The sequence below is a fragment of the Magnolia sinica genome, chromosome 10, assembly GCF_029962835.1.
Source record: "Magnolia sinica isolate HGM2019 chromosome 10, MsV1, whole genome shotgun sequence".
Lineage (NCBI taxonomy): Eukaryota > Viridiplantae > Streptophyta > Magnoliopsida > Magnoliales > Magnoliaceae > Magnolia > Magnolia sinica.
This window is the reverse complement of record NC_080582.1, coordinates 32,015,132-32,031,600: the sequence shown is the minus strand read 5'-3', so window position 1 is coordinate 32,031,600 and position 16,469 is coordinate 32,015,132. Positions and strand designations below refer to the sequence as shown.

Sequence of the window (16,469 nt, the reverse complement as noted above, 5' to 3'; positions counted from 1 at the left end):
TCATCATGGTGGGACCCACGTAACTTGGTGGCGTCACTTCAGTAGCGATCTCGCTACACAACCTGTCAGTAGCTAATCCGCGTCCGAGAAAAAAAGGCTCGAACGTCCTTTGGTTTTCAAAGAGAGAGGGTTCCGGAAACCAGAACCCTAAAATATCTCCCAAATCTCATCGGATGTCTCCGGATTTCTCTCCAAAATCGGAGATGTTATTTGCGGTAACCTAGGAATGACGCTTCAATTCGAATCGCCCACCAAATGAAAGCTTCTGATCATGGTGATCTCTTCTACAGGTACCGAAATCCACTCTCTATTTTTTTTTCCCGATTTTTTCGGATGATGAGGTCGATGTCCGACAATAATGGAGAGGAAATCGCGTGCTATCGTCAAAATATCGTGCGATATCGATGATATATCGGCCGATATCTGGATTTTGAGTTTTTGGGTATCTTCCGGGGGTTATCGTGACTGTATCGTCTCGCAGGGGTGCGATAACGATAATATCGGCCGATATTATCGTTCATGCATGTGAATGGCTGATTACTTGTTCTCAAGAGAGCTGACTATACTGGCGTGTTTAATCATTGTTTCCTAACCTCATTATTCTCCCAAAAATCCAAGATAGTTGGCCACTTTTCAGTCTCCTGGATATAAATATCTCCTTTTTATTGGTAGCAAAAACTTTATTAACAAGAAAAGAAAATGTACAAACTGTAACAAGGATATGGAATAGCCACTTACTTTCTCGGGATGGTAAATGTGACCGTGGTTTTGAAGATCAGTCATGCTATGGCCAGTATAACCAAGCTACTAAAAAATAGTTATGTAATGGATGTTACATAACAGCTGTTACATAACGGTAATGGTGGTCACCATTACAGGGCTGTGATGGCCATTACGGGAAAATGGTCCATAGCAGACCTTTACGCTCCTGTAAGTGTAATGGTTCGTTATGGGCTAATATACAGCCATTGTGGCCCATATCGTAATGGTAATAGAAGTGGTCGTTATGGCCAACATTACCATTACTAAATACCTTGGATATAACATGGATACAAAACAACAACCTACGTTGTGGAGACAATACATGTGATCGGGTTTTGGAAATTAGTTATGATTCAATCACATCATAATCGTATTGGCCACCCCCTTATGCGATCCAGAGTGTGAATTGTTTCATGTCATGAAAAAGGCCATGTTGACCAATACAAGCCGATGCAGATCGTATCGGTGCCGAGATTGGCCAATAGATCATAAAGGCCCATTTCAAATTTTTTTTTTTACCAACTTGTCTCTAACTTTTTCACTTATTTCTTCATTTCAACCATGGAGGAATCTCAAAAACTCATTTTATACTAGATCTAGCCAATTTCGGGGATTAAAATACAATATTTGAGTGAGATTCGATAAATCGAATCGGAATGAAACATTTTGGGAGATGTTGGAAGGGAAAACTATCACTTTAAAAAAAACATCTTCTTCTTCCTGTGTTTCAATGTAATGACCCCTAATATATCAAATCATGGTTGATTTGTGTTCAATTAGGGCTTATTTGGTCGACTTTTAGTAGGTTAAGCCATCAGACAATGGTCTTATCATGGATCACTCTTATGAACCATTGAATACATGTTAAAAACATAAAAACATGATGGGTTTCGGTGTTTTACTTTCCTATTTCTTGCTACGCCCTGTATAATGTCTTTTTGGGCCCGACTAGTAAGTCCCTCAATGCCAATATTTAAAACCTTGCATATGACCCAAGATTGTCCCGTTGTGTTTTTACCTTTTGTCAGGACTCGCAGAAGCACACAAAGAGGAATCAAACAAAGTAATCACAATCGCACAAGCAAATCCAACAGAGAACACTCCGGATTTACGTGGAAAAACCCTTGCGGGAAAAAAAAAAAACCACGTTACAAAGTGATAATGCACTATGAATAACAAAGTTACAAGACATGAAACCTTACCAATTCAAAGCCCCAAGAGAAAAACCCTAGCTTTTTCTCTCTCCAAAACCCTCTCAAACCCTTAAACATGTCTAGCTCCCTCCCTAATCCCGATTACACCCATATATTTAAGATAAAATGGAAATGGAAACAAATCGCACAAAACTGTGCAATCCGTTGATCTATTAATTCGACCAGTCGAGACACGTCGATCGGTCGAGTCAACCTGTCAACCAAAGTTGAACAAAAATAGTCCAGAGAGTTCTTCCAAAAAATAAAAGTGAATATTTTCAATATCCTTCGACCTGTCGACCGGTCGATGGCCCCTATTTCCGCATAGATTTGAGGTATCTAATTTTCAACAATCTCCACCATGATTCTAATCTTTATGCTACAACATGCCATGTTATATCCTCCATCTCTACTTCATCTCCATCATAGCTCCACAATCATTGCTTCTCATGCACTCCGTCTTCACATTATATTTGTCAGTGTCAAGACGTAGTTTTGCGTACCTTGAATATATCGAAGTTAGCCATTTCACTGCCTTCCAGTGTCGCTTGTCGGGGTTAGACATGTATCTGCTAACAACACCCACCACATGTGAAATATTCGGTCTTGTACAAACCTTGGCATACATCAAGCTGCCAACATCACTCGAATATGGCACACGAGAGAGAACCTGCTTTTTTTCATCCGTTTCAGGACACTATTAAGAAGAAAGCTGAAAATAAGCCATGTGGGGAACGCTGACCGGCTTTGTCTTGTTCATCCCATACTTCACCAATACCTTTTTAAGGTATTCAGTCTGAGATAACCATAGCCTGCTCCTACTTCTGTCTTTGTGTATGTCAATGCCAAGAACCAACAGAGAACACTCTGAATTTACGTGGAAAAACCCTTGCGGGAAAAAACCACGGCATAAAGCAATAATTTACTATGAATAACAAAGTTACAAGATATGAAACCTTGCTAATTCAAAGCACCAAGAGAAAAACTCTAGCCTTTTCTCTCCCCAAAACCCTCTCATACTCTTAAGCACGTCTAGCCCCCTCTCTAATCTCGATTACACCCATATATTTAAGATAAAATGGAAATAAAAATAAATTGCGCAAAAACGCACAAAACTACACAATCCATTGATCTTTTGATTCAACCGGTCGAGACACGTTGATTGGTTAGGTTGACCCATCGACCAAAGTTTTCGACCTGTTGAAAACTCCAAAAACAGTCCAGAGAATTTTGCCAAAAAACCCTGAATATTTTCAATATCCTTCGACCTGTCGACCACACTGTCGATCAGTCGATGGCCCTGTTTCAACATAGATTTGAGGCATCCAATTTTCAACACCTTTATTGATCTCTTCATCATTTTGTTCATATTGGAGCTTTTGTTCCCTACTATCTACGCTTGTCGTGTCTTAGTCAAGGTACACCTATTTTTTACAACCCTCGTTATCTAGGAAAGGCTTGTCTCTAGTTTCTTCATATAGTATCACGTTGGAGTTTTTTTTTTTTTTTTTTTTAAATTTTTTTTTGATGATGACATGTTGGAGTTTAACATATTTTAAACTGCAATACGGCCTTCACATTCCTCTTTCACGGGTGAAGGTTGTTTAATATTAACATACATGGTTGTTCTCTGTATCATTCTTTGAAGTCAGTGAAGCTGAAGTTTTCCTCTGGCTTTTTTTTTTTTTTTTTTTTTTTTTTTTTTTTAAATAATGTTTTAGACAACTGTTGTAACCACTAGACAGGTGCTGGAAAGACTTGTTGTCCATTACATTTCCCATCGGATGACATGGAAGCTTCTTAAAGGTACTTAGCATTTTTCTAATGTGAAACAATTTGATTTTTTTTTTTTTTTTTTTTTTTTTTTTTAACACACGCACATGCACCCCACACACTCACGTTGGTGGAATTTGACCACCTATGGGTACTCGAACCCTTGACCGGGAGTTGAAACTCCTAAGAGTCTACCACCCGGGCAAGAGTAAGGACCCTGAAACAATTTGAATATGCATTTGAAGCATTTCCTTTTTCTTCTGGTTCTACAAAATGAAGAATATAAAAGATTCAGACTTAAGTAAAATTTCATTCATTTCAAAGATCCTGTGTAGAGACTTGGGAAAGAATGACTGTATTAGTAATTTATTTCTTGGTTGAAAATGGTTCTCTCTAGAAGGTAACTTCGAAAACTAGTTATGTGAACTCAATAGAGAAAGCATAGGAGAAAGGGGTTGGAAGCAAACGATGATAGATGATTTCTAATCTCTATAAATTGTGGTTGCGCGAGGTCTCACTGATAACACGATCTACATGAGACACTTCTAGGAAACAAGCCTCCCAACCCTGGGAAAGACCGTTGCAGGTTTAAATAAAGACTAAAAATGAGATTTCAATTCATTAATATCCTTTTTCCATGCGACATCTACAAAACATATATAAATCCCTACAATAATCCCAGCCATTCACTAAATCCAATCATAACCATCTATTTTAATCGAACGAAGGTCTCAAGTCCAACCTATGTAGTCAGCCCGTTGAATCTTTGATTTTAATCAACCTATGTAATAGACTATTAGATAGCGCTTGATTATAATCAACCTATATAGTAGTGTATTACATTGCACTTGTGGGAGTTTTGTTCTCTCACTACTAGTCCCCAACCAAATAAAGGAGGGTTGCATCAGCTTGGCGTCAGACATCAAACTTATGCCATAACTTTCATCATGAATATGAAGAATGTGACATTCAAAACCAGAGTGGAATGGCAGAACAACTTTAATGTAGCTGACCCAATTTAATTGGGAAAAGGCTTAGATGATGATAACGATGATGATGATGATGATGAAGGTTTCAAGTCCGACCTGTTGGACAAAGTATGGTCTAGCTAGTGGATAACTTCCAACCTTTCATGTGTGTGCGAGATCCTACCCATCCAATAGGTTGGCCCTGTCACAAGGATCACCTTGTGCAAAAATTTGCCATATCCACTCTTTGAAATAAATATAAAAAAAATAATATTTGAAGGATGATAATTTATTGATGAAAACGGCAAAGCCGAAAGAATATAGAATAAAAGAGAAAAAACACAAAGGATGCCACCCAAATTCCAACCCATAACTACAAGCCTCTACTCAAGGAGAAGCCACCACCTGTTCTAGAACATAAGATCTTGCTCTAAAGAACACCTCCTTAGGATTGCCACAAATATCTCGGTAGCATCTAAAATTTCTTTCCTTCCAAATAGCTTACAACCCTGCTAGAAGGAACAACCTCCACTCCTTTCTACCCAAGCTTCCTTGATCACCACCATACCAATACTTGGACAAATCTTCTATAGACCTTGGAAAGGTACCCATAAGAAACCGAGAAGCTAGAGAATACTAGCCCACACCTCCCTAGAGAAAAGGACCGTGCATAAAGAGATAGCACACTGTCTCCTCATCCTGCCAACACAACAAGCAAGCATTTAATATGAAAAGGCCCCCTCTTTCTCAAATTATCAATTGACAACACTCTATTCCAACCCACTAACCATGCAAAATTTGCCACCTTAGAGAGTGCTCCATATGACTAAAGGAACAGAGTATGCACTTTTTTGCCACTGCTTGAGCCTCCACTTACCACTTGAAATGAAAGTATGGAATGACTTCATTGAGAACTTCCCAGATTTCTCCTCTAGCCACTGCACCGAATCAATGTTCACTCCCCAAGTATAGGGTTGTGATGTAGTAATAAACTCGGTAAGACCGAGGTCGAATCCCAAGGGACTGATACCTGTACGTTACCTCTAACTAGGTAGAGATAGAACTAGCCTAAGATGAAATCTAAATCCAATATAAAGTGATGAGTAATGGTTTGAGAGATTAATCTAAAACTTAAGGAATTCAGAGGAAGGAAACTAGGGATTCAGAGGATCCACTTGTAGAGATCAGGGAGATCTTAGGCCTGCAGCAAGAATCATGGAAATCGGACTGAACTTCCTTTGATATAATTCTAAAGAGATGAAAAGTATATGAATTAGAATGGATTCTATCACCAAACCATGCCCAGGAGACAAAGTCAACAACAAAATTAAACTAATTACCAACCAATTAGGTGATTATGAAGGTTAGGAAGGGTAACGTCATCCGACCATGCCCATGAGACGATGGTGAACAACAAGGCTTCCTAACGTCATAAACATCAAAAGGAAGGAACATGCTCAAAGCTATCGCAGACCCATTGTAATTTTAGTCACAATAGACCATTAAAAACTAAAACCATTCCCAAAATCAGACAAATATCAAGTTCAATTCCATGTAAATAAAAATCATAAGCACAGGGTTCTTCCCATCACGCTACAAAGCTTCACCTCTTAGCCCTAGCTAAGAGGTTTAGCCTGACATGATCCGGCTAAATCTTTTTAAACAGAAACAAAAATAATAAAAACTAAATAAGAAAACCTCCAACTATCTCTCTCTCTCTCTCTCTTGTGCAGCCGTCTGCCTCCAAGCTTCACGTCCAAAAGCCTCAGCCCTCTTCCTTCTTTTCTTCTTTTCCTTCTCACAACTGGCCGTCCCTCTCCTTTATACATGCCAGGGGCGGTGGAGGGCTGGAGTCCGCAGAAGAGTCAGCTGCGGAAGCTCTCTTTACGCCCAGCAGTCCGCCAAACTGGAAGGTCGGTGGCGTGAATAACCCTTACGCAATCAAATTCGGAGCCTCCCAACTCCCATTTTCCTTGCGTTTTGTCCGTAAAATCAACGTCCCTTGGGACGTTTTTGAATGAGCTACATGATGGACGGATCAGATCTTCTATCCGATCATTGCCATGATCGTGCAATGGCCAAAAAAAGAACGCCCAGTGTCTGGCGCTAAAACAGGGATTGCGGATGGCACTTACATCGTTTCGATGGTGGGGCCCACTTCGTTGTTATTTTGTAAATCCAAGACGTCCATTAAATGCATGACGAAATCTCAGTGCAGAAAGAGAGGATTTTTACTTCCGATACTGCGGCCCACTGACTCTGTTCTTCAGCCGTCCGACCGGCGTTTGGACGGTATTTTCCTGTGTATGCGAGCATAGATTTGGAAAAACCTCATGTGTACGGTCGGTTTGACCTTCTGAAACAAATGGACGGTCCGGATTAGAGATATCTGCGATGATGGTGGCCCACCTGAAATCACCCGCAACTCCCTGTTGCGAACAGAGAAACGGCGATTTCCGTTTTTAGAATAAGGTCGGTCAAAACCGACTTTGACCCATTTTGTTGGTCCGGTGCACAGCGGGTGTACACTCGCTGTGTACATTCGCCACGTGAAGTGGGGTCTACCTTGATGTTTGTGGGAAATCGGATCCACTCGTCCCTTTTCTCATCTCATTTAATGGATAGAGCCCAAGTTTGAAGCATATCTGAATATCAGGTGGGCCTCAGATCAGTAATTCATGGGCTGATCTGACCATTGGACCACTTCCATAGGGGTCCAACTACTGAAATTTGACGTGTACGGTTTATTTAGGGTCTTCAGGCCATATATGAAGTTTTGAGTCGATCAGATGGTGGGAATATTGTGACCTTGCATTCTGGACGTTTTTCAGGCCTGTTTGAAGCGAGTGGCCGGAATTTCTCTGGTCTCTGGTGTGTAAATCCTCAATCTAGGCCCCATGGAGTCCCGTCCAATGCCTTGGTGATGCCAGAGCGCTACATCCATACCTTTAGCATCCTTTTCAATCCATGCTCATCAATTCTCCTTGCATCACAAACACGATTAAAATAGCCCATTAAAACAGTATCATGTTCATAATTCAGGAAATAACTGGGGTCTAATATGCAATATTTGACCCTCAACAATCAACCTCTTCTGAAATGGAGATCCCTACCAACTGATTTAAAAGTGCCAACCATTCTTGAACTTCTCATGGATGTCCCTTCTACATAATGGAGTTCATACCCCACGAATCTCATGAATAGAAAACTAACAGTCGGCCGAAATGTTGAGATCCATGACCACTTGAGCAAGCATTGGGAGTTGATCTTGCAAAGACCGATCACCATGCCACACACATCCTTAACCCGTCTCACACTACGAAAGTTCACCCCTCTTAAGGACCACTTTTTTTAACCTCAAAATCTGTTTCCACACTCTTGAAGCTTTATATATGGAGGCAATATTGAGCCAACACCCTACTTGGTCCACTCCTTCCAAAATATCACCTCCTTCTAAAGATCAGACCCGACGTCCCAGACCCCGTTTCGAATTTTCAAATTCACTTCCCTAATAAAGCTCCATTCTTAGATCCCCAAGGAATACCCACCCCCATCCTCTTTAGGCTTACAAACATTGGCCCATTTCATAAGATGAATTTTTTCTTAGCCTACCCCACCTTGGCATAAGAAATCCCTTTTAAACTTCTCCACTTTGTTGAGCACCTCTTTCGGGCACTTGAAGAGAGACATGAAATATAATGGAAGGTTCAATAGCGCCGCTTTAATAAGGACGATTCTGCCCCCAAAGACAACAACCTACTATTCCAAACTAACAACTTCCTTTTGAATATTTCAATCATCGGATCCCACAAGCTCTATTTCACCTTCCCAATATAGAAGGGGAGGCCCAACAAAATGGTTGGGAGCGACTCCACCTTGCAACCAAACACACCAGCAAGAGAAGTCAATTCCTCCCTAGGCAACCTAATACTCAACACTGTAGATTTTTGTAAGTTCATTGATAGACTCGGTACCATTTCAAATCAAAAATTCACTTTTCGAAGATTATTGATTTGGGAAGCATCTAGCTCATAGAATAGAATCGTGCCATCCATGAATTGAAGATGCGACACTTGAAAATCCCCCGTGGCCACTTTGAAGCCACAAAATAGACCTTCATTGTCCTCCTTAGAAAGCATTATGCTCAAGGCTTTTGCCACCATAACAAAAAGGAAAGGGAAAAAGTGGGTCCCCTTGCCTTAAAACTCCTCGCCAATTTAAAGAAACCTTTAGGAGAGCTATTGACGACAACGTATTCCGTAATGGTAGCAGTGGCCGTAAAGGTCACCACAGCTACCTTTATGATACGGGCTATAATGGCCATTATGGTCTTTTTTTTTATTGAGAAAAAACCCAAAAAACCTGTATCGGCCCCGTAATGGATTGTTACGGCCTTTGCAGGGAGCGTAATGGCCTGTTATGGGTCATTTTTATTTTTATTTTTCTATAATGGCCCCCGTAACACCTTTACGTAACGGCTATTATGGCACACCGTGGTTGATGATAAGTGAGAACTTGGCCGGTCCCACACACTCTAGAATTCAGCTTCTCCATTTAACCCCACAACCCCTTCAGCCCAACATATAATCTAGAAAAGCCCAATCAACATGCTCATTAGTTTTCTCCAGATCTAGCTTTACAAACCACACCACTCTTACCCCCTTTATGGTGCGAATTTTGATGATTTTGTTGGCAATTATTAAACTATCCAAGATCTGCCTCCCCTCCACAAAAGCTCCCTGCACCTTAGAGATGACTCGACCTAGAATGGCTCAAAACCTAGAAGCAAGAATCTTCGCGAGGATCTTGTATGGAGTGCTAATAAGACTAATCGGGCAGAAGTCCTTAAAAGGCAGTTGGCTCCCTCCTACTTGGGAATTAGAGCAATATAAGAAAGCTCCCAATTCTGATGCTAGCTTTCCTTTCACAAAAAACTCAGGAACTCACAAATGAAAGCAACACATTTGTCCTTAGCATTTCCCAAAAAATCTGGGAAAAAAAAGAAGCAATAGGAAACCTGTCCTTACCAAACTCCTAGATTTTATTTTTTTACTTCCTCCTCCAATATATCCCTTCCAAAGAAGCAACCTCATCCACTACAGCACCTCAAATTCCAGATTATCTGATCTTGGTCTCACAACTTTGGGGCCAGATAAAAGATCCTTATAGTAGGATGCTATAGCATCGCATGCTTCTGGTTTCCCTTCTACATGAACCCTATCCACTACAGCACTTTTGATTTTGATAGCACATGCTCTCGCACTTGCGATTCCATGAAAGGACTTTGTGTTTTTTTACCCATCCTTTAGTCACGTTGCTCTTGATTGTTGCTTCCACTTAATTTCCTGCTCATTCAAAAAATTATTGTATTCAACCTTAAGGGAACCCCTATAGCTGCGATCATCCTCCGATAAGGTTGCCCCTTCTTCTTTAATAAAGTGTCATCCATAACCCTTTCCATAACTCCCTCTCTATTGTGAGAAAATACAATAAAATCATTCTTCCACCGGACAATCTTCTTTTAAAAGGCGCAGTTTCAGGAAAAGCACAAATCCCAGCTGTCCCAAAACCTGGCAAGAATCTCACCAACTCTTCACTAAATCCCTAAACATCTCCATTGGAGCCAAGCTAATTCAAACCTGAATAGCCTTGGACCCCAACCCTCCATCTTTACCTCAAGAAATATTGGGCAGCGGTCGAAAATCGGCTTCGGCAGACCTCAGTGATCGGATAAGGGGAATCTATCAATCTAGCTATATGACACAAGGAAGTGATCTAGCTTGGAAAGAACAGGCTGACTTCTGCTATTTATCCCCCATTGGCAAATCCACCAAATTATTTTTGTGCTCCCAATCAAAAAACGCTGCCATGTTGCTAGTCATTTTCCCACCTGAAGATTTCTCGAACGAGAATCTTGGGACATTGACCCGTCCCACACACCATGAAAGCCCCTATCTCGCTCCAACAGAATCCAATTCCACCCAATGTTTTAAATATTGACGATATCAGCTGATATATCCCACGATATATCTTGTGTCTCAACTGTGCAATACGAAACGCACAGGTAGTGCCGATATATCCCACATGTTTGATCCAGTGAGCATTTTCAGTTTTCGATCCCTTTTTTTTATTGAAATTATGTTAAATCAGTGTCAAATAGTTATAAATCCATTGGTTCTTCATATTTTACATGAAAAATCATGGAGTTGGAGCTTTGATTTCGAAATCCATTGCTTCTTCATGTTCTCCACGGTTTTTTCAAAAATTTCCTTCAATCAGCGATCAATTGAGACTAATTTCGAAGTATTTGATAAAATGATCATCACATACATTCTAATTTTAAAATTTGAGTGTTGGTGGTCCGATTTGGGAAAATTCAAAATTTCCCTAATTTCTCCCTTGCAATGTTGCACTCCAAACATGAAATCAAGCATGTATGAGGGCTAATCTACTGATTTATTGAGTCCTTGTCAATTTTTGAAAAATAAAATCATTTTTTAATAAAAAAATTTTAAATTATTATTATTATTTTTCGAAATTTCCCTTCAACCAGCTGTCAATTATGACTAATTTCAAAGTATTTAGGAGTGTTTGATGAAATGATCATCACATACACTCTTAAGTATTATGCATTCAATTTCAATATAGTTGCATTAGTTTTGTCAAACGACGCATAGCTTAGGACCCCATACAAAGGAAACCTATTATGTGCACTTCTTTTTTGAGATGTTATGATTTAAAAGTGTGTGTTAAGGTATTTTTTAACAATTCCTGAAGTTTCATTGAAAAATTCAACCATTTCCCCGATGTTTACCTGTGTTTCCCAAAAAGTGCGATAAATTACCCGATAGAAATGATATATCCCGTGTGATAGCTGATATGTATTTGTATCCTAAGGATGCGATGTGTAATGCGATACCGGTATTTGGAACACTGATTCCACCCCCTAGGAGTCGCTGAGATTGGCAGTGTTCAGGCCATAAACTGCAGAAAACACCCATTTGAATCTTGAAGCCCCGTCTCGAAAAACCACACCAAGAGTAAATCCCCTGCCCAACTGTCCTCTTTGGACCATAATGAAGAATCCCAGACTATGAGGATAATCCCTGCAGCTCCTGCGGCATCCTTGACTACCCATTCCTTCGCATGACCTATCCAGATATTATCCACTCATCAGTGGACCACACTTGTATTTTGCTATTTCTCAATGGCTACACACTGTTTTCATGGTTTGGTCCACATGATCAGTGGATAAGGCTGATTTTTGCGCTAGGTGGTCCTCATGGAGAGGCCAACCTAATTGGAGGGGTTGGAAGTTATCCATGGGGTGGACAGTACCTTATGTTCCAACCAGTTTGACTTGAGACCTCTTTTAATGCAACGCTAAAGAAAGACTAAAATATCTGTAAATCCTATCACAACCATACAAGCTCTCCATGAATCAGCCATAACTCGAATCGCAAGATCTTGCTTGAAAGCCAACTCAATAGGTTTTCTTCAAGACCATTTTTACATCATACATCATTTTGCACTCGAAAATTGACCTTGGCAACAAGGTATTAACTGGTGCTGTAGAAAATTTGAGTGTGTGGGCCCATGAATAATTGGACCACTCATGTTGAGTCCATAGACTGATGGGCCATTGATATGGGGGCCTAAGACTTTTTAGACCACAGTAAATGGCCATAAAACTATCTCGATGGATCATGAGTCCCACTCCTGGGCTGCATGATGGGGACATCATGCGCACGCCCCCCAACCTACGCACGTATTCGAGGAGCAGGCGGGCCCGAATTTCGATTTGGATCGACGACGACATCTTTGGAGGGCCTTACAGTTAGGGGCTGCGCTATGGAGCATTGGGGTGGACCCAATCATCATATAGATTCTACCATCGGATCTCATGATCGTGGCCCACTGATCTAGGATTTTGAGTTTTTACTATTCTCATTATTAAAAACATCATGAACGGCTTTGATTGCTTAGATTAGTTATTATTTTATTTACTTTAGCTTTAAGTATTAGTGTACGCACGTGGCGCAAGGGTAAAATTGTCTTTTGGGGTTTAGGGTTTTCTTATAAATAAGCAACCCCATGTAAGTATTCTCAATGAAGTTTATAAATAAAAAAATTCTGCATTTTCTTCTTCTCTCTCTTTGGGTTGAAGAATCGAATTGGGTGCGAAACTCTCCCTTCCTTGAAGTGCTAACTATCGTGGTGCGAATCCACAATCATCCCAAATAATCCCCACTTCATTACGCCCAACATCCATCATCCTCTATATCCCTTCCACCTTCAGATTCAGCCTCTTTCGTATCCAAATTCTATTCTATAACAGTCCACAAACAAATTTTCAGATTTTGGCCTATCAAAGGGGCTGAAACTTCAGCGGAGCACCACGCACAAACCGTGCATCGGATCGACACAAAATTTGGCATGGAGACAGTCCTACCCTAGCCGATCCTAGCCTAGGAATCGGTTTCCGATTTTGTAGGCCCCACACACGTGCAGACGAGTGGTCACGCATGTGCGCCTAGGGCTAGCTGCCGTCCACGCACGTGGCTCATCTCAGGTTCTATCTTTTCTCTATTTTCCTCCTCTTTAGCCTTAAATCCAGATCCTTAACCCTAAAAAATCCCAAATCCCAATTATCCCCAAATTTGCAAATCCTAGATTTTTCCCGAATTAAAACATGGTGAATCTCTTGAATTGGGGAACAATCCTTTGCAAGAATGGATGAATGAATCTTATACTCCTTTGGGCTTATTTGGTTTATAGTTTTATTTGATCCAGTCCTAAACTTGCGTAGGCTTGGACCCCCATAGATTCCCTTTTTTGAATGTTTGATAGTATGTAGGATGTGGAATTTTGTGACTATTTAAATTGGTATAATCATGAGCTTGATTTCTTGCATTCCACATTTAATTTCATGTCCTGCATCACTGTATCAACCCTCACAGTTAAGAACTGTCCTTGAGTCTGCAGCTGCAGAGTGATCCTTTGCCGTAGTCCTTCGAATTGGCACAATCATTGCTGGACCTGACATTTGTTAGCATGCAGTTAACTGCCGTATTCCTCATCTTTGCTACAATAAGGGTGTGTTTAGATACATTTTCAAGTTTAATTGCAGATACTGGTCGGAAAAGTGGAAGTGACCAAATTCTAATTTCCTTCGTATTCATATTCAGCACCTCAGCTCCAAATTGCAGGAGTCTCGGAACACCTGCAAGGAACGCAAGTATAATTTTAGTAAAAACTTCCTCTCATGAATACTAGGATGTTAATGTTTGTAAAAACTTCCCCTCACGAATGCTAGGAAACATCGATAATTTTGAAATTTCCTCATAATTAAATAGAATGTTTGCAATTCAATGTGTAACCGAACACAGCCTGTATGGGTTAGATTTTCAAACAACAACTAACAGTTTAACTCTATACATGCAGATGTTCCTAAATCAGCTAAGCGAAAGGCTGAAAGGGGGATGGCGACTTAATTATTCTTCTTTAATGTCAGCAAGACGACTTTCAGAGGTTAGCATTCTTCTCTTGTTGGTATTCTCTTGAGTGCATGGTTTTTACACTTGGATTGACTCATTTGGTGTCTGACAGTCTGAGTCGAGTTGTGACTCACCCAAGTTGGGTGTGACTCGTGGTATTGAACCGGATTGGTTAGTGCTGAATCCAAGTCAACTTGTCCAAGTTGCACCTGATTCGGATGAGTACCATGCTTGAGTAGCCAGTTGCTTCCTTCAAATCTATAGTTCTCTCATGACTTATTCTGACCTCATTTTCTGCTGATAGGACATCTGTTAGGAGTTGCTGCATCTTGGATCGTCCAAGTTGGAATAGAGATATATCGTTGTTTTAAGAATGAGGATGAGAACGAGGAAGAGGTTGATAAAGCTGAAAAACTCGAGCTTCTTGGGAGAAAGGTCTCTGGTGCAACTATTAGGTGCGGTGCATCATTGGTTTTTGCATCCATTGGGGCCAGAATCGCTGCTATCCTCATCCGTCCTTCAACTGGACAGCGGATTGGTAAGCATAACACATACATTATCGATGGAAATTTGTACAGAGCTCTTTTTTTTTTTCTGAAAGATGTACAATGCAGATGCTGTGTTATCTTTTAGGGATTTTTATCAAAAAAATCCTCAAGATTTCTGATTTTCCCAATAATAGACTTCACTTTTCTATAGTCCCAGAAGGATCCTTTTGAGGTGACATGACCATGCCCTTCGCCTTGTTTTTTAAATGCAAATGTGGAGTCAAGCATTGTGGATGTGTGTATGACATCCAACCTGTTCAACAGGTGCGCCCCACCATGAGAATTAGATGACCCAAAACTCAGGCCATCCAATCATCAGGTGGGGCTGCATGTGAATTTGGAGCTTTTGGGTGGTCTACACTGTTTTCCACATTGTGGCCTACCTGATGATTGAATCAGCCGGATTTTTGGAGCATCTAATCAACATGGTGGACTGCACCTTTAGGACTTTTTGGATGTCATACACACACCATGTGGGCCCCACAATGCCGCGACTCCACACGACTCTACTAATTTAGAAAAAGAAAACAGATTGAGGGTGCTTGGGTCATTTCACACCCAGAAAGATTATTTTGGGGTTTTATAAAAAATCCAAGCTTCTTTTTTCAAAAAAAAAAAAAAAAAGCATGTTGGCCATGAATGCCCCTTCCTGATCAATGCATGTTATAAAATTCATCCTCCAGACATATAATCTCACCTTATGAAATCCAATTTTAATTAAATCACAAACTCTTCCTTGCTGCAGATTGTGCTATTGGAGACTTAGTGGGGCCTATCATAGTTGGAGTTTGTTTCGAGAAGGTTCTTCATGTTTTTGTTTTCAACAAACCAGATTGGAATGCGCTCTTGACATATCACAAAAGCTCCAGAGCCTCTGATCTAATAATTCTGTGATACTGTTTTTTTTAAATTTTCTTCTATTTTCTTTTCTTTTTCTCTCGGAATTTGTTTAGAAAACAGCTGCTCCCAATTAAAAAGTTAAAAGGGCTATCAGAATCTAACTCGAACCGGTTCTTGGAGAAGAGAGAAGTTTCAAATGTCTGAATGAGCTCTGGCAGAACTCGATGGTAAGTTTCTTCATTTCTTCCTTCTGTTCTTTACTCATCCGAGCGCAAGCGTCTTCTATAGAACCGTATGATTGCTCTTCTGTAAGAATGAAACAATGAAAACAACAACAAAAGACAGATTACCCCCAAGAATTGTTTGTGTTCATAGGCCTGTGGCCTCTATGCATATTTAAAAAACCCAAAAACTCACTCAATGTTGATCTGAATCGAATCAACTCGATATTTAATAATTAAATTAATAAGAATATTAGTAATAAATAATAATAGACCAGAGAGCATGGCACATCCAGCTTGTGTAGTTGTACACAGTTCAAACTAATGGGCCTGATACTCCAGCTGAAGCCTGGCCCAAAGGCAGGTTAGGCCCAAAAGCCCAGCCCATTGACAATCCTATATGCAGGAAAATGTAGGCATATGTGCATGGGGTTGAGCATTTATAAGCAAAATGTAACAACCCTAAATTTTTGTACATTATAAAAAAACTAAATTAAATATTTAAAGATTTTATTTTTAAATAAAAAATAAAATCAAGTCAATAGTTAAGTTGGTAGCGACATTCTTAATTGAGAGAGAGGTTTAGAAATCGATTATTGAAGTAGTAATAATAATTTTTTTTTTTTATTATCAAATATCATAAAAAAAAATTCAAATTCAGGATAAG

The 16,469-nt window shown here is 40.1% G+C and overlaps 1 protein-coding gene across 2 annotated transcripts in view; it reads left to right on the top strand.

Annotated features, from left to right (window-relative positions):
- The window catches only part of LOC131258267 (uncharacterized), a 34,350-nt gene extending 18,433 nt beyond the window's left edge, over positions 1-15,917 (top strand). The window contains exons 3-6 of one of the 2 annotated variants that reach the window (XR_009178033.1): positions 3,677-3,761; positions 14,141-14,227; positions 14,498-14,731; positions 15,487-15,916. Coding sequence is in view for 1 of the 2 variants with exons in the window: in XM_058259468.1 (XP_058115451.1) it covers positions 14,141-14,150 (10 nt within the window). In the remaining variant the exon portion in view is untranslated. Of the gene's footprint in view, positions 1-3,676; positions 3,762-14,140; positions 14,228-14,497; positions 14,732-15,486 lie in introns of both variants that reach the window. The other variant, XM_058259468.1, reaches the window with a different exon arrangement.
- Positions 15,918-16,469: the final 552 nt, after the last annotated feature.